Here is a 19,128-nt window from a genome sequence, read left to right on the forward strand (position 1 = left end):
TTGAGCTTAAAGCTCTTTTGATTTGGTTGGTACTTGAAAATGCCTCAGCCACTAGCTCCTAAATATTGTTTATACCTAGTTTCTTCAGTCTTCTTGGTGTTCTACTTTTATTATGATGTTTTCTTTTCTTTCTGGATTTCATATATTTCTTCTGTTTATTTTTGTGTTTTCAATCTATTTGTTATTTTGTGTTCCAGTGTAAATATCATCTATGGATTTATCCTCTGGTTCACTAATTCTTTGTACAGATTAGACGATCTGGTTAAATCTGGTCCCTTGGAATTTATAACCTTTATTATTGTTTTTTTTTAACTTGTAAAATTTCCATTTAATTCTTCTTTATGGCTTCCAGTTTCTTGTCAAGATTCTCTATTTTGTCATTTAATTTATTATCCACATAAATCATAAAGTCCATATACAATACTTCAAAATTCTTGTTTCTCTCAACTATTTCTTTCTTCTTTTATTCTGGGTTTCTAGTTTCCTGTTAATTTCTGGACATTGTTTATGAAACTATCCTTGGAGAGATAAGAGGAGCATAATCTTACTCCTCAAAAGGATTTAATTTTTTTTTTAAATGTCAGGCAGCTAAATAGAAGATTTCATTCATCAAACAAGATATTATGTAGAGCTGGAGCTTAGTTTTTATTAGGGATAAATCATCTTTCTTCCTTGTAGGAAGTTCTCTGGTTCCAACTAAAACCCCAGGTGTCTGCTCAGGCCTCTCCTTCCTCTATGGTGAATTCAGCTCTCCAATTTCCCATGCAGCTCCACAGAACTGCTGCAAACTCTTCAGCTCTTAGTTGTGCCTTTTGCTTAAGAAATTGATGTCAAGATTATAATTTTCCTACAAAGAAAGGAAGGAAACTGGAAATGTCCTTGGGAGGAAAAATAACTTAAGTTGATGAATTCAGACTTAGTTTTCTTTTCTCAGATCTTGAGAATTAATGTTTACTATGGTGATGTCTCTCCACTGCCTTCAAACCTACTTACCAAAGTGTTTTTTAGTCTTTCTAGTTGTTCTCAGCAGGGCGGTTATTCTAAACAATCTAGTTAGTATTGGCAACAGTGGAACCTCAAAACATTGGCTTTGAAAGAACAATTTGTCTATACAAGGTAGTTTGATTTGTAAATACTTTAAGAAAGATATTTCCTGGGTATCTTATTGGTCTGGGGTGGTAGTATTAGAGATGAAGAGGCAAAAGGGAAACTTCAGTACATTATAAAATACAGCATTCATGTGATTACCTTTCAACTGAGGATAAGAAAGCAGGCTCAAAGGCGAATCGCCAGGATTTGTAAATAAGGTAAGTAGCAGGAGAATGACATGGGAGTACAATGTCGCCATAGACACAGATGGCATTTATTTACTTGCTATTCCAAGAGGGACTACATCCAGGTAAACAGCCCTGATAGGAAAGGGACCTTACCAGAAGAAAGCTTACTGTGCTCCAGAGACCTTTCCCATCTCTAGTCATTCAGAAAGTAACTTTGATCTTTGGCCTGTTAGTATAATGTTTCAGAATACTTCTTGGATTAGTTTTATACAGTGCTGCCATGAGTCATTACAATCTGCCTTGCAATAATAGGAATTTATTCTCCCAGTCCTGAAAGCTTACTGTGTGAAGTGAAGGTGTGGGCAGGGCCACTCTCGGTCTCTCTCTCTCTCTCTCTCTCTCTGAAGGTTCTAGGTAAGATGCTTCCGTCTCTTCCTCCCCTTTTGTGGCTCTGGGGAATCCTCAGGGTTCTTCAGCTTTCAGGATCATTCCCTGGTCCAACTTTGCCTCAATTTTGTGTGACCTTCTTCCCCTGTGTCCACTTTGGTGTCTTCCCTTGACCTTCTTATTAGGGCACTGGCCAATGGGGTTAGTCCTCAACACCCCAAATCCACTATGACCCCATCTTAACTAATTCCATCTACCAAAAAGACCTCGTTTCCAAATAAGTTCATATGTGAAGGTACCAGGCATTAGTACTTTATCATAACTTTATGAGGAATACAATTCAACCCATAAGATTTTCTCATGTCTCAGATATTGTGGTGGGTGCTAAATATATACTGAGTTATTTAGTCATCAGAAAAGCTTGCTAGGTAGGTAGTGTTCCCTCTATGTTAGAGAGAAGGAAGCTGAGGAACAGAAAGAGCCAATCATTGGAACTAATGGTGGTATTGTGACTTGAATCCAGGTGTGCTTTACTCTAAAGCTTGTGGTTTGGCTGGGTTCTGGTGGCTTATATCTGTAATCCTAGCCACTCAGGAGGCTGAGATCTGAAGATCACAGTTCAAAGCCAGCCCGGACAGGAAAGTTTGTGTGACTCTTATCTCCAAATAACCACCAGAAAACCAGAAGTGGAACTGTGGCTCAAAGTAGTAGAGCAATATCCTTGAGCAAAAAGAGCTCAGGGGCTCTTCACCTTTTGTTGGCCATCGTGGTAACTGCCTATCTGTGCTTCTAACCATGTCTTCTCACAAGACTTTCAGAATCAAGTGGTTTCTGGCCAAGAAACAAAAGCAAAATCTCCCCATTCCCCAGTGGATTTGGATGAAAACTGGTAACAAAATCAGGTACAACTCCAAGAGAAGACACTGGAGGAGACCCAAGCTGGGTCTGTAAGGAATTGCACCAGATGCCCACATATTTATGTTCTTCCATGAACCAGTCAAGCTGAAACATCAATACTACCTGGACTGACAGTTGGGCATTTTAAACTGATTTTTCTTTGGTTACTTTAAGAATGAGCACAGTAATAAATATGTGCAATTTTACATTTGAAAAAAAAAAAAGAGCTCAGGGACAGAGCCCAGGCCCTAAGTTCAAGCCCCAAGCCCCATAAAAAAAGGCTTCAGGCTGGAGAAAAATGGATCCTTTTTATTTACCTATATTTTTTATCCTCAAGACTATTTGTAAGTCGAAAAGACTCGAGGGAACAAAGCATCTTACAGAGGAGGACAACTATCTGTAGAGAGTTGACTTGAATTGTGCCTTTAAGAAAAGAAAACATTTAACCAGGCATGGTGGCATATATGTATCATCCGAACATTCCATTCTGGAGGTTGAGAGAGGAAGATAGAATGTTTGAGGTCAGCATGAACTTCATAGTAAGACTCTCTCAAAAGAACAAAACAAACAAAAAGCATATTATAAGAAAAGAAGGAAAGAAGAAAGGATGGAAAGGAAGGAAAAAAGGAAGGAAGGAATAAAGGAAAAAAATAAACACAGGAAAGAAGGAAAGACAGAAAGGTAGGATTCAGAATAGTGGAAAAGAGCCAAGAAATGACTCCAGGTGATAGAGCCTATATGAGCAAAGGATTTCATAACACAGGTGCTCCTCAGCTTATGGTGGGGTTCTCTGACTATAACATGGGTTCCAACAACCCCATTGTAAGTTGGAAATATGGGAAATCAAAATCTACCCACCAACCATCATAGCTTAGCCACATGGTGCTCTGTAGAGACTTGGCTCTTGCATCTCGTGGAGTGGCTGACTGGGAGCTGTAGGCTGGCACCATGTACTAGGGCAGGTGTGATAGAACTACAGTGTAAACCCTCATTCTTCACATGAGGACACCACCACAGACAGAATAAAGCCTTTCAGATTTTACTAGCATGCGGTAAGGTATCAGTAAAGCAGAACTTTCTACCAACTAGTTTGACTTTTCCTTTGCTTAAAATATCTTTGTTTTCCTTTTTAAAATTAATAGTTCAACTCAAAAGAATGAAAGCATAAAATTGAGGGGGAAAATCTTGCTTATTCTTACTACATAATTATGATGGATATGAACATTTTGGTCCATTTCCCCTAGTCTTTGTGCTAGTGGTATATATAATACATTAACCTAGTGGATAATCATAGAGTAAGTAGGCTTTGTTGTTGTGTTTTTGTGCTGGTACTAAGGCTTGAACTCAGGGCCTGGGCATGGTCCCTTCAGTTTTGTGCTCAAGGTTGGCTCTCTATCACTTGAGCCACAGCTCCACTTCTGGCTTTTTGGTAATTAACTAGAGATAATAGTCTTATGGACTGTCTTACCCAGAGTCACTTCAAAACAACAATCCTCAGATCTCAGACTCCCGAGTAGCTAGGATTACAGGTGTGAGCCACTGGCACTTGATGAAGAGCATGTAGTAGTTTATGTTCTCTTGTCATCTGTCTTGTAAGTAGTGATCTGTACCAGATGATGCATTGTGATTATCATCAACTTAAAAGATTGCATGGCATTTTGTGAAGTGGATAATGTGCCCTCATTTAGTTATTGAGCTTCATGCTTGTTATTAATAGAAAGATTTAAGACCCTGAGGTCAAAAGGCATGCACGGACTGACAATGCTTTATCTCTCGTATTTCTGACAAGTTTGTTGTTGACTTCTCCATACCTGGACTGGTCTTCCCTGGCTTGTTGCACCAGTTATGCATCATCCAGGACAGAAGAAAAATGAGGGATTTCTAAGAGCGAGGCCAGTGTTCCCTTTTGCTTTCTGTCTTGAAACCATAGCCCCAAACTGGTGTCTGACCAGTTATGCAACGCGTCCACCCTTATCCTAAGAGCTTGGTTGGTGCCAGGGTACTCAGAAATTCTCAGCTTGGAACCTTCCCAAACTGTTTGCTATTTTATCCTCTATTTGTTGTTCTTAAGCAACTAACTAAACAAGAATAACATTTAAACCTCATTCCATGTCCCACAGCGTTTCGCCTGCCTGTAACCACCTCTGCCTACAATTTAACCATGGGGCTGCTGCTTATATTTTTAAGCGTAATACAAAAGCACAGCTCTGAGAAGCAGCCAAGTTCTGCAAGCCAAGTTCGAAGAATAAAACTTTAAAACAGCTCTTCTGTCACATACTTGAGAGGGGAGGCAGGCTTTGCTATAAATAAAGCCACATTCCATTTCTATCATCCTTTGCAGGCCTCTCGGGTAATGCTTTTTGTCTCTGACTACAGTGCTCTGTGACTGCCCACTCACCCCTTTCAACCTTCCATTTTATACCTCTCTCTCTGGTCGATGTGCAGTAGTTTCAGACTTTAGGGACCTTGCATGCAGGAAGAGTAAGATTTGCCTCACCTTCAGGGTTAGCAGTGATGATGGCCAATGGAGGCCTTAGACACTACTTGGTCTCCTTAACTGTCACAAGCGCAGCAGCTGCAGGTATGAGTTTCTTGGAGCTGCTGTAACAAATTACCAGTAACAAATGTAGAGTTCTGGAGGGCCAGAAGTCTGACCTGCTTTGGCAGCAGAGCATGCCCTCTACAGTCTCTGGGCGGTGCGGGGGGGTGGAAATACAGTTCTTTCTCTTTCCCGGCTTTTAGAAGCTGCCTGCATTCCCCGACACATGACCCCTTAGCCATCCATCCTTGGTGTCCATCATCACACCTCCCCTCACTCTGACCCTCTTGCCTCCTTCTTACAGGACCCCTGCAATTATATGGAGACTACCAGACACTCCAGGACTAAAGTCCCATTTGCAGCATCTCACAGAGTCTCAAGTGTCCACACTAGGAACTTTGGAAGGCAGTCATCTTTGAAGGGCTGTTATTCTACCAACCACATGGTGTGTCTTAGACTGAGAAAGGAAAAATAATTTGAAATAGTTATCTCTTTTTTTATATATAGAGAGGGAAGGGACATTTTAAGTTTCCTTCCTGTATCTGTCATGGAAGACATAGGACCAATTAAGTGTAGCACATTGGTTTGTTCTAGCTGAAGTCTCTGAGAGGGCAGGGAAAGGGAATCCTTTCAGAGACTGGAAATGAGGGCACAAACAAGCCCTTGACATCAAGGACAAATGACCAAGCTGATAAATTCACAGTGATTTCCTTACAGGACTAGGTCTTCAATCATTTTTTTTTTTACTAGTTAAAAAATGTATAAAATGAATGCTACTAAAATCTATCAGTGAGTTAGCAACCTTTCTCATGACTGGTTAGTCAGTGTGGTCAACACCACATGCTCTGCCAATAATGATCAGAACGCGTGCTGATGGCATGAGCCTTGGGTTGACAGGCATGTGCTAGGAGCTTATTGGTTCTGCAGAGTGGCCAATGAAACTGCATAAACCATAGTGACAGCACCAAGGGACAGAGAATGACATTGGCTTCTAATGTGACCCAAGGCAGATGGGCTCCCTTGAGGAGCTCACCAAGGAAACATGACAAATTCTCACTGTAAATAAACGAGTAGGGAACAGACTTTTCCTTCCTTAACTGAGTTATGGACATCATTAAATGGAGTTATGGATATCACTGCCTGCCTGGGAAGGAAGGCGAGGTCAGAAGTTGAAAATGAAAATGTGTGGACAACGACACGTGACCACTTTTAGACCATGGTTAGCACCTTCCTTGCCTGTCTCCAGGCCAGAATTGTAGCCCTCAAGCTCAGAATGCGTTCTCCATTTTGAAAGAGAGAGAGAGAGAGAGAGAGAGAGAGAATACTTCATGATGTGTAAAAATCCTGTGAAATTCAAATGTCCCTGTGTGTGCACCAAGTTTTCTTCAAACATAGCTGCACCATTTGTTTATGAATTATCTATGGGTTTTTGAGCTACCAAGGAGGAGTTGAGTAGTGATGACAGCGACTGTCCATATGATCAGCAGAGCCTAAAATATTTACTTGCTGGATTTTTTTTTTGCAGGGAACTTTGCAGCCTCTGTTTGGAGGGATTTGGAGGATACAGAAAGAGCATCTGCAAAAATGTCCATATTGGGACAGTATTTCCAGGTGCCAGATGACCCGGGTTATTCCGTGGGGTTGGTGCTGATTTATTTATTGCCAGGAAGCCATGGCGGGTTAACTGGTGGTCAAGTAGAGGAGTTCACTGAGAAGCAAGAGCGCATCTCATGGGCCATAAATAATATCCAAGTCCTGCCATTCACCCCCTGAACAGTATGTTTGTGTCCCTTACTGAAGGGTCACAGTATGTTATGGATGAGATTTTTTGCTTGTTTGCTTTTTATATTTAAAAAGAAAAGGAGTGAGGGAGCATAATGAGCCATGGAAATCGTTGGTTTGTGGGTCCTGAAGCATCTCAGGAAGACCTGCTACCGGCGGGCTGGCTGCCTTTGCTTGGAAGGGAGGCAGTGCCCTCACTTGGCAGCACCCGCACTATGCCAGGCATTTGTGCCAGGGCTCTGGGCATAGGGATTGCTCACAGGGACAGGACTGTCTCATGGTACCCGTTCTTCCCCATTCATGTGTGAGGAAGGGGACTGCTGGGTAGTGGACTCTGGGGCCCCACTGCAAGTGAGAAGCCAGGGTTGCTGCTCTGTCTCTTGTTCTCGGACCAGTCTCTTTTCTTAAGGCCCGTGAGGAGAAGGACAACCATGTTGGGTGCTGCTTACCTCTGCACGTTCCTGTGGGACAGCTAATACAACAACCTCACAAGCAAGATGCTCCCAGGTTGTTGATATGTTTAGGGAAAATATGGACTTTTTTTTTTTTTTTTGGAGACAGTGTTGTTCCTAGCCCAGGCTGATCTTGAACTTGTGACATTCCTGTCTCTGATGCTCAAATGCTGAGACTACAGTCATGTACTACCATGTTCTGCCACAAAATGTTGACTCTCATTTCATAGTTCCTACCAGCACTCTTCCCTCATATTATTGCCTTCTGTACCTGTAAGTTTCAAGTCTGCAGATTCAGCCAGTCTCAAATTCAAAGTATTCAGGAGAAAGAATGCATCTGCACTGAACATGGGCAGGCTCTTCTTGGTCATGATTCCCAAAAATAGACTATGATAGCTATTAACATGGCATCTACATGATATCATATATTATAGCTAATCTGGAGATGCCTGAAACAACTCGGGAGAACATATGTAGGTTATATGCCAATATGATGCCATTTTATAGAAGGGACTTGGGTATCAAGTTAGTTTGAGTCCAAAGAAGTCCTGGAAAGAATCCCGTGTGGGGAGCAATGGAAGACTCTATTAGACTTGTGCAAAAGAAGGTGTTATTTAGGCTGCTTTGGAAATGGTCAAGGCTCACATAGGTTAAGAGACATGGCAAAGGGAGCCAGCTCTGAGTGCAGTGCGTATCTGGCTTCCTGTGCCCTCCTTCCCAGGAGGCAGAACAGGATTTCAGCTCTAGAGCCCGGTACTCAAACCTACCTGAGCAGAACCCTGTGCTACAGATCAGGTATGGTGGTGGTAAAGCTCCTCCGCCTCAGAGGAGGTCACTTCCAGACTTTGAGTGTGACCAACTCCATGTCATAGGGTGTTCTTTAAACCCTTGACTGAGCTGAACCCTGAACCTCTCTTCAGATGTCACCCCATCTGTTGCTGGAGTCTCAGCCCAAACCAAACCAAAACCAAAGTGATAGCCCTTTCTCATACCCAGTTCCCTTCATTCCACACGGTTCCAAGCCAGGAAGGGCTGAATGCATGTGTTCTGCGGAGAGAAAGACTGGGAGCCTATGGAGAGATCCATCGTCTAAGAAGTGTTGTGCTCTGTGGGCTGCAGGAGCCCCGCAGTCATTAGGACTGCTGCACGGGGCATCTATTGAAATGGTTCATGTTACCCAAAATTGGAGTGTTGAAAAAGATGATTTCATGGCACCTTAGCGAGCACCAAGACTGGGTTTGGCCCCAGTTTCTGCGCAAGCTGTCTGGATCTTCATAGCTGGAATAGCATCATCCCTTCACCCCATGAGTCCTTGGCCTCTTTCTCTTCCATGTGCTGATTGGGGCAATCCTCTTTTCTCTCCTTGATGATTTGATGTCACCCCCACCCCCACATGCTTCCTTTCCTCCAATCTCCAAATGTCTGCACAGAGCTACAGGATCTCTCCCCACCCCTTAACTATAGACACAGCTCTGTTCACCCCTCTGAAACTGCCTTGCCCTTGGGGTCCAGTGAGCAGTGTAACCACATCTCCCAGTTTGTAGCTGAATTAAAAACCCATTGTGATTCCTCTTGATAAGAAAATAAAATATGATCCCTTGCTCCTTGATGCCATGTAAATACTTTTATTTTTTGCATCATGAATCACTTAACAGCAGGATACATTCTGCAAAATGGGTTGTTAGGTGATTTTGTTGCTGATGGGACATTCTAGGTTGTATGTAGGCAAATCTAGAGGTACCGAAGATCAGACACTTGCCATGGCTGATCTCTGTCTCTCTTTCTCTCTCTCCCTCCCTCCCTTCCCCCCTCCACTCCCCCCTCTCTCTTTTAAAATAGTATCAGGGCTTGTGCTTGCTAGGTAAGAACTCTACCACTTGAGCTACACCTCCAGTGCTTTTTTTCTTTTCACTTGATTTTCATTTTTCATATAGAGTCTTACGTTTTGTCTGAGGCCAGCTTTGGACTTGGATCCTGCAACCTTGCACCTTGCCTTCCTCATACTGGAGGTTACAGGCATGCACTACCATGCTTGGCTTTGCCATGGTTTCTTCTTGATGTTTTAAGAAGACACAGTAAACCCAGAAGCATGAAGTCACTACCAGCCAGCCAGTCTAACACTGTAAACTGTTTTTTTTTCTTTTTTCTTTTAACATGTAGGAGCACTTTCTAAAGTAATTATAAAAGGTAAAGGTAAATACATAAACCTGCAGCATAATGGCTTATTACTATTATCAAGGATTACATCCTGTATGTAATTATCCATGTTATGCTTCTGTATGATTGACAGCACAGGAGGTTTGTTTCCACCCTCATCACCACAAATATGAGAAGTGAACGTGTTGGGCTTAGACCTGAATGCAGTCAAAGCAATAGATGAGGAGGATTTTCACTTCTGCTAAAATTTCCATTATAATACATGCTGTGCGTATGTGGTCTGTGCTGAATGAGGCATTGTTATAGGGAACACGACCACATAACCTCATTTCCCAGTGGTATTTGTGCATACTTGGCACAAACCGGTAAGAAATAAGTGTTTGGTGGACATACTTGTTAATTAAGCATCCTGAAGTCATCTCCTGTTGCCTTTGAGGTGGATGTTGTGGCCCATGACTTCTGTTTATGTTGGCTAGATTGTGTAACTCCAGGGTTCACGGATGGGTTGGTGCCTCTAAGCTTCACCTGGCTACTTATCTCAGGAGTTACTGATCTTGGCTGCTCTCCACATCGTGGAACAATTCTGTTATCACTTTCCCTTCCTTGCTGTCTCCCTTCCCTTCTCCCCACCTTTCACATTCTTATCTGTGAGAAAAGATGAGAAAAAGCAAAGAGCAGAATGCCAATCCATATTCCTTTCCCCAATTATAATTGCCCTTTCATTTTGCTTTGCCTTTAATGTGTTGTCTCTTGTGTCTCAATGAGAAGAGCTCCTTTCTGTCTTAGTTTCTTTCTTCCATTTTTTTTTTTACTACAGAAATGGTTTTTTAAAATTCAGAAATTATAAACTCAGAGAAGAAAAATAAAAGGTGTAACTACCCTCACTCAGAATCATGTTGCCTTTTGACAAATGTACTTCCAGTTTTTCTGTGTCTGTAATTGAACAAAATAGAGTAATACTTAATTTTTGGGAAACCTCACTCGATAGGTGGAGAGTGTTTTTTCATGATAGTTATTATTCTTCTAGATCAAGATGGGAAAATGTTTTTTTTTTCTTTTTCTGCAAAGGACTAAAGAATAACTAATTTAGACTTTGTGAGATATAATGTCTTATTTCAAGTATGCAACGCTGCCATTGTGATGAAAAAGCAACTGCAAAAACCGAGGATGGTTGGTTAGGAATTAAGTTAAAAGTCAAGTTTAAGTTTTAGAAGCCATACCCTCAAGTGCTCATTACATTTTAGTGCCTGTGGGTGGTTATTTCTTTAGGGTAAATGCAGAGACAGAATAACAAGTACATTTTCAGGCTTTGACATGGGTTCCCTGTTGACAGTTACATCCACTTGAGAAGTAAGACTTGGCTATATCAGGGCTCCTATACCCTTATCTGTAATGAAGAGTCTTTGTGCTCTTTGCTAATTCAATAAATGCAACAAATGTTATCATTAAAAAATTATATTACTACTCAGGAGGCTGAGATAATGAGGATCAAGGTTTAAAGCCAGTCTAGGTAAGAATTCATATCTCCAGTTAACCACCAAAAAGCCAGATACAGAGCTGTGGCTCAAGGGGTAGAGTGCTAGCGTAGAATGTAAAATACTAAGAGACAGTGTCCAGGTCCTGACTTCAAGCCCCAGTAACAGAAAGAGAAAGGAGAGAAAGAAAAAGAGAGAAAGTCTTGGAAGCCTGCACTCTAACTCACACCTGTAATCTCAGCATTCAGAGAACAGAGGCAGAAAGATTGTGAGTAAGAGACCAGTCTGGCCTGCACACTAGAACCTGTGTCAAAATAAAAAAGTGAAATTAATTTTAAAAATAGGTGAGTGTATTTATCTTATGTGTATTTCTCATCTATGTTTCTGGATTTCTCATTCACATTTGTTCCCCATTATCCTGTATATATTCACATATTCATGTTCTATGGATTTGTTGAAGCCTTTCATATAAGGAAATTCCATGGGGTTTAAGTTGATGCTACATTTCTCGTTATAAAAATGGTCCCTTTCCTGTAAAGAGATGTTACCTTTGCCATCACAGAGAATTAAACAGAGGAGATTTGGGTTTTAACACAATGTTTTAGAAGTTCCAATACTGTAAGATAGTACTTAATTCTGTTGTGGAGCTTGCTATCTTAAGTCACTAGAATTTGTATTCCTGAATTGGAATCGTTAGTTCCCTGTGGCCATGGAAACACATCTTAGCTTCCATGAGGAGCACATATCTTGACAAACTATTCTTTTTAGAGAGTAGCTTAATGGTGAAATTTATTATCCAATGAATTCATGAAGTCTATATGAATCAAAGGATGGTAGACCCATAGTTTTATACCCTCAACAGCAACAAAAATGGGGAAATGAACAGTTACTATTGATCACTTACTATAACCCAGCCATCAGGCCAAAGTGCTTTATTATTTTATTTGGTCATCACAGTGATCCTGTGCTAGATATTGTGATTATATCTCTATTGTGTACATGAGGAAGCTATAACATAAAGAAGTTAAGTGGCTCCCAAAATGTGGAATGTGACCTTGATTTTCTCCTATCTGAATCTTGCAGGCTCATTATAGAATGGACTTTGTTACTCATGGTGGCAGCATGTAAAAAATCTTGATGATCAAAGCTGGAGTTAGGGCCACTGGAATCTAACATACCAGGATCAGTGGGTGCCAATGAGTTTGACCCCAAGAATCTGTCTATCTTAGTCACTTAAATCACCCTTGTTGCTTAAGAATTTACATTTCAATTCCTTATCCTGCCTGTTAAGGGTTCCTTTAAAAATGTTTATTCTCTTTTAAGTGTGTTGTACAAAGGGTTTTGATTCAACTTGGCAGTTTATGAGTATTTTGATCAGTGTTACCTCTTCCATCTTCCTCCCTTGTCTCTTCCAACCCCACCCATCCCCTCAGGTTCCTGCTTCCATGTACATATATGCTCATTGAATACTAGGATTGTATTTGCTCATCTTTCCCAGCTAACCATTCTATGCGCTGACCAAAAACTGCAGTTTGGCTTTCCCTCACAGGACTCCACAATACACATCAGGTTCTCTGGGTTAACCTACTTGATCCGGAAATACTTCATGCCTTTCCTTTTCTTGCTTGTGTTCAGCCTATTCTGTCTACTTAGAATGTCTTGATTGCTCTGTGTCACCTCTTCATCTGTCAGAATTCTTCATCCCCCTCATTATTGTGGTCAGATGTGACATGAGTATCAATTCCTTTTTCTTTTTTTACAGGCAAAAGTAAATTCTCTTCTTCATTTGATTCCTATATCATTTATAGTATTCACCAGTCAATGATAACCTATATATTTGTAGGATGTTTATATATTTTTTGCGGTATACACATATATTTCTTTTCTTTTTCTGGCTTCTTTAGATAATCCTGAGAGTTGGGGTCTAATTCATTTTTGTAGTCCCTGAAGGGTTTGTATGATTGCTTAACACAGCAGGTTGTCAAAGGAACATGGTAACACACCTCAATTCCATGTTTAGGTTTTCCTTCTTTGGATGAATTGAAAGCACTGTTTAGGGTCTTGTAGTGCTTGGACTGTTGTGCCCTCTTGATGGGGAATGTTTTCATATTGCTTGTGGTGGGTGTAAGGTCCATCCCCAAAGTCTCCAAGCAGATGCCACCACCTCATTAAGTCTCCACCCAGTTACCTGGGTAAGCAGCAGACCTGGAAGCAGTTACCTCCCCTTCCCTGAGGTCACATCCTAATCCACTTGGCCACACCCCCTACCCCTGACCTAGATAAGGCAGGGCTAGGTGGGGGTCACCCCCTCTCTCCCTTCTCTCTGGCCATGGATCATCTTGGCCACAGGCCAGCACTTTGGTAATAAACCTTCTCTCCTGCCTGAATACCACATGGCGTTCTCCTTTACCGGCTACCTACTTTAAAAACCTAACATATATGGTGCCTTGTGACTACTGGTAATAAACCTTCTCTCCTGCCTGAATACCACATGGCGTTCTCCTTTACCGGCTACCTACTTTAAAAACCTAACATATACGGTGCCTTGTGACTCGGGAAGGGCTTAAGAGTCAGGACAGGTGGAATTCCCCTCTATTTCTCTCCTTTTTCTGGGAGTATCCCCAGTCCTGATGGCCCTTTTTCCGAGAACCGAACTGCTGTGAGACGCCACATGGGACTGACGTTTCACCAATACCATTGCTGGCCTCCACATCCACATCCACACCACTTGTCTACCCTGGTGAGTGAAACTGCTGCTGCTCCGGTTCTCTGCAGCTCTGTCTGCAGCTTCTGCCCTGTGAGCTCATTCACTTACCAGGTGCCTCTCTCCCATGCTTTTTGGGTTTTTGCATCACAGTCACACCCAAGTAGGGAAATTGCTAGCAAGCCTCTTGACAGTGCAATGAGGCCTGCTCGAAATACTCAAACAGATACATTTTTTGCCACTGCAATGGTAAATGGTCAAAAGTCGCTTATATTCAGGCCCTCTCTTGGTCTTTTCTGCTCTTTCTCTTCCTTTATAAAAACTCCAAGGTCCCTCCCTGGAAGGCTCCAAGCAGATGCCCCCCGTCCCCCATTAAGTCTCCACCAGTTGCTGTAGTTCTGTTCAGTTCTACTCTCAGAAATTTTACAAATGAAGTCCAGGACAGTGGACCATGAGTGTGAAGAGCTTTATTCTGAAGAGCAATACCCTTCTTGAAACCTGCCGCCTCTCTTGATCATGGGTTTTCTCTGTACGTTGTCCAACCTCTTCCCCAGGTGGCTTTTTTTCTCAGTGGCTGTGTGTCTAGTTATTATACCCCATGATATTTAGATGTTTTGGAAGGTGTTTCTTTATTATTCAGGTATCACAACATTCCAGTTGGGTTAATTCCTAATCTGGTTCTTTCTGCAAAACCCTCTCTTCCAGGGTCATGGGAAGGTTATAGAAACTGGAAGGGGCTAGGGAGGAGCCAAGGCAAGATGCTCTAAAACAATGTCTCCTTTGCCTCTGGTTTCCACTCACTAGGCCAAGATGCTGTCCTGGGACCCTGGGGCCTAACTAATTGACTCTTTCACTCTTGCTCTTCAAACCCTAATATTGACACTCTAACTCTAGGAACTCAAGATGTGATCTTATTTGGAAATAATGTTGCTTATAGATATTATTGGTTGGGATGAAGTTATGCTGGTCTAGGACAGGATCCTACTCCAGGATGACTGGTGTCCTTATAAACAAAGAAATTTGTCAGGCACTGGTGGCTCATGCGTGTAATCCTGGATACTTAGGAATCTGAGATCTGAGGATTGCAGTTCAATGCCATCCCGGGTTGGGAAGTCTTAAGGCTCTTAACTCCAATTAACCTCTAAAAATCAGAAGTAGAGCTATCGATCAAAGTTGTAGAATGCTAGCCTTGAGCAAAAATACTCAGGGCCAATGTGCAGGCCCTAAGTTCAAACTTCACAACTAACATTAAAAAAAAAACAACAACCCACCCCATAACCAAAGGCATTTGGGCCCTGGTACATACCATGCAAAGACCAGAGTGATGCTACTAACAAGCCAAGAACTGACAGATGTCAGGACAGAGCCTACAGAGGCTATGTCATCCTGGAAGTGCCTTTATCTGAGACTTCTAGCCCCCAGCACAATGAGACAATGCATTTCTCTTGTGTGAGCCACTCGGTGTGTGATTCTTTGTTTGGTTGGTCCCAGGAAGTGAATACAAGTCTGTTATCATTCCCAACCTCAGCCCTGTCCTGGCAAGAATTGAGAGTGGAGGTGGGGTGGCCTGATCACAAAGGCACCCAGGAGCCTCATCTGTTATCTGTGCTCCCGGTGGAGGGCTCCAGCCCCACAGTGCTTTTGGGTTCTCTGAGCATCTTCACCAGAAACTCAGCACTGCACACCAAGCCCGTCTTTATCCCAAGTTCTTCTTCCTCTTGAGCCCACCTCAGCTATGGTTGCCTTGTTCTCTCTCGCACGATATCTCCCTTTTTTGCACCTCTAATTAAAAAACAGATTTGGATTTTACCTTCTTTTGGATGGCAATAAAAGCCTGACAGTACCAGGCCCTGGTTATTATACAGCAATGATTGGCCAGGAACATGGGCTTCCCCTAACCCAGAAAATGATTTCTTAGTTCTGTTTGACATTGGATGCCCAGGCCTAGTGAACACTGGAGTCTGGAACCCCCTTGGCAGTGTGGGGTGAGCCCACCACTCCTCAGACCCCAGGATCTAAATACAGATCATGGGCTCTGAGATGGACTGCTGGCCAGGTTCACACCCTGCCTTTCCGGCTGGGGCCCAGCTGTGGGAAGGCTTCTGATTCTCCCAGAGCCTCTATTTTCTAAACTATATATGGAGATAATGATGCTGCTCACCTCAGAGGGATGTTGAGAGAATTAAATGATTTCATGTGTGTCAGGAGATTTTAGAACCTGATGCATAGCAGTCGCTGATAAATGTCCATCTGTAGTGTTGTGTGTTCAGGAAAATCTCGTCACCCTTACCCCACACTGCCATATTTTTTTTTTTTTTTGTCATAAGGGAGCATCTATTTGCTGCTCCAGATTTTCTTTGCTTCTCTCTATCCATCTTCCATTCCATACACATACTAAGAAATAGGGCAGTAGTTTACACACACACACAGATTCAGGGCTGGCCCGAATGGGAAATTGGGAGCAAAGCTCAGGGGACGGAACTTGGATGAGCTCTTGGGCTTCTCCTGGCTGTTGAGTCCCCAGTGCTTGCCTGTCTTCTCTGTTGTTTAGGTTCCAGTGACCAAGGGCACAGCTTGGTGACTGGCCTCCTGGGGCCCTGACAGTGGCTGGAGTCTCTCTAATTAGTTACACCATTGAGCATGCAGGTATTTATCCTGCAGGCAAAGAAGGCATCTGGGAATAGCTATGCAACATAAAATCCAGGCACCAGTCAGGTGTTTGTTTAAAACATATTACCTCTGATTTGGGGCCACTGGCTAATCCCACACTGAGAGAACACCGAGGACCGCCCCCCTCCATGTTGTTTCCCCACCTCGCCACGACTGTGTCCCCTTATAGGTCATTCCTAAGCTGTGCTGGTTCACTCAGCTAACATTGTTGAAGTTTCATTAATTAACGTAGATTTATTCAACATATCCTGAGTGGCAGATCCATCGCAGTAAGAGACACTGTCCTGCCTGTAAGGCCTGATAGAGTCTTGTGGCCCAGAATGGGTAGAGTGGAGAGTCATGGGTATGGTTATGGGATCCTAGGACAGGGCGGGGACCTGAGGCCATTGGGAGAGGGCGATATTTGTCATCACTCATCTAATGTCCCTATCAGACTGAGTTTTGACAGGCAAAGGATTGTGACTGCCTTTTTATTGTTCCATGTCTCAGCTCAATGGACCTTTGATGGGCAAGGGAAGTGAGTTACATCTGAGCTCAGAACTGAAGGAGTTGGTGAAGAGGGAGATGTGTGTGTATGTTTGTGTGTAAGTGTAAGGGTGGGGGACAAGGGTCTAGGTGAGCATCAAGTGGGGATTAGGGAAGGCCAGAAGGGGAGGGAATAGCAGGTCCTCCTTGGGAAGTGGCAGGTGAGTTCTAGCAACTCCTATATTCACTCCATGGTGCAGTACTATCCAGCACTTCAAGGGGGAGTAGAGGAAAGCTAAAGAGTGATAATGACAGAGTTCATAATTCCTAAAACAAAGGATAATAAACTGTAACCTCTCTGTAAATCAGTTTGATAATAAAAATTTGAAAAAAAATAAAAAAGAACCAGCAAAAACAAACAAACCAAAGGATAATAGAATTAGATTTCATGTGCATGTTCTAAGTTGCAGGGAATGGATTGGAAAGGACAGAGTAGCTTGGTAGCTTGGGCAGCAATGGTGGCAGCAGCATCCAGTTACTGACACTGGAGATGGGGAAGTGACTAGGGGTATAGAATGGCCAGGATTTGATGATTAACTCTCCTTAGGGAAGGAAGGAGAGGCATTTGAATAATGCACAGTCCTCAGGAGAATGATATTTATCATGGTTGTGATAAATAACTGGGAACAAGGAGCAATAGAAAGATAAACTCCCCCATGGACACACTGAGTTCAAGTCACCTACATGGATTCCAGTGGGCAGCTTCATACATAAACCTTCACCTTGGGCAGATGAGTGGTTGTGGAAATAGAGATGGGCACTCATGGGCTCAGCAGATCAGGATTTTGTAACCTGGAAGTCCACAGATGAGATCAGGAATGCCATGAAGTTTTAAAATGATTGTAACACTGCCTTGTTCCATAGAGTTAGCTTTAGATCAGTGTGGAAGGGAGGGAGGGAGGGAGGGAGGGAGGGAGGGAGGGAGGGAGGGAGGGAGGGAGGGAGGGAAGGAGGGAGGGAAAGAGGAGAAGAAAGAAAGGAAAGGAGGGAGAGAGGGAGAAAGGACAAAGAAAGAAACAAAAGATTCCCTCAAACAAGCTCTTTTTATTTATTTACTAATTGAACACAAATTTTTTGACAAGGTGTTGTGCAGAAAGGTACAGTTACATAGTAGGGCAGTGTGTACATTTCTTGTGATATCTTACGCCCTGTTTTTCTATCTCCTCTAGGTCAGGTAGACATATATGCAATATACAATGTATCAAGAACATATACAGTAGCCACGTGGCCACGCCCAAGAAAGTTCGCCTAGGGCTTTAAATGTAATGTCGATATTAGACCATATGTTGACAGTAGTCTTATATGAACGTACATACATAGCTTTTGAGCTATTGTATTCCTCTGAGAGGTCAATTTTTGACCTTTATATGTTGAGTAATTGTTTGGTTTTAGTTACATACTTATGGGTCGCTGCCCCAATCCTGTGGGGAATACTATTTGACAAGCAGTTTTTGGTTTCACAGACTTGGTCTCTACTGTCTCTCCGTCTCCCTTTCTTAACAGTCATATATCAGGGAGATCATGCCCCTTTGTTTTCTGTGTTCTAGGCTTGTCTTGCTCAACATTATTTGTTCGAGTTCTGACCATTTCCCTGCGAATAACAATATTTCACCATTCCTAATCACTATGTAGTATTCCATTGTGTATAAGTACCATATTTTTTTGATCCATTCGTCTGTAGAGGGGCATCTGGGTTGTTTCCATATTTTGGCAATTGTGAATTGTGCCGCGATAAACATGGAAGTACAAATGTCTTTTTGATATCTTGGGTTTGCTGTTTAGGATAGATGCCTAGGAGTGGTATGGCTGGGTCACAGGGTAGGTCTATATTGAGCTTTTTGAGAAACCTCCATACTGTTCTCCAAAGTGGTTGTACTAATTTGCACTCCCACCAACAATGGAGAAGGGTTCCTCTTTCCCTGCACCCCCTCCAGCATTTGTTGTTGCCTGAGTTCAGAGTATAGGCCATTCTAACTAGAGTGAGGTGGTATCTCAGGGTTGTTTTTATTTGCATTTCCTTTACTACCAGGGATGTTGAGCATTTCCTCATGTGTTTCTTTGCCATTTTTATATCTTCTCTTGTGAAGTCTCTCTTTAGCTCCTTTGCCCATTTCCTAATAGGTTTATTGGGCTTGGAGGGGCTTAGTTTTTTGAGTTCTCTGTAGATGACAGATATCAGGCCTTTGTCTGTTGCTGTGCTGGTTAATATCCTTTCCCATATCGTTGACTGTCTTTCTGTTTTGGTGGCTATGACCTTAGCTGT

The 19,128-nt window shown here is 42.5% G+C and overlaps 2 protein-coding genes across 6 annotated transcripts in view; both read left to right on the forward strand.

The window, feature by feature from the left end:
• Positions 1-19,128, forward strand: part of Rgs6 (regulator of G protein signaling 6) — a 480,138-nt gene that overhangs the window by 36,664 nt on the left and 424,346 nt on the right. The window lies entirely within an intron of this gene.
• On the forward strand, positions 2,443-2,754 carry LOC125362966 (60S ribosomal protein L39-like). The gene has a single exon (XM_048361956.1). It carries the CDS (start codon positions 2,460-2,462, stop codon positions 2,613-2,615), a length of 156 nt encoding a protein of 51 aa, XP_048217913.1. The 5' UTR covers positions 2,443-2,459; the 3' UTR covers positions 2,616-2,754.

The sequence above is a fragment of the Perognathus longimembris genome, chromosome 14 (assembly GCF_023159225.1).
Source record: "Perognathus longimembris pacificus isolate PPM17 chromosome 14, ASM2315922v1, whole genome shotgun sequence".
Classification (NCBI taxonomy): domain Eukaryota; kingdom Metazoa; phylum Chordata; class Mammalia; order Rodentia; family Heteromyidae; genus Perognathus; species Perognathus longimembris.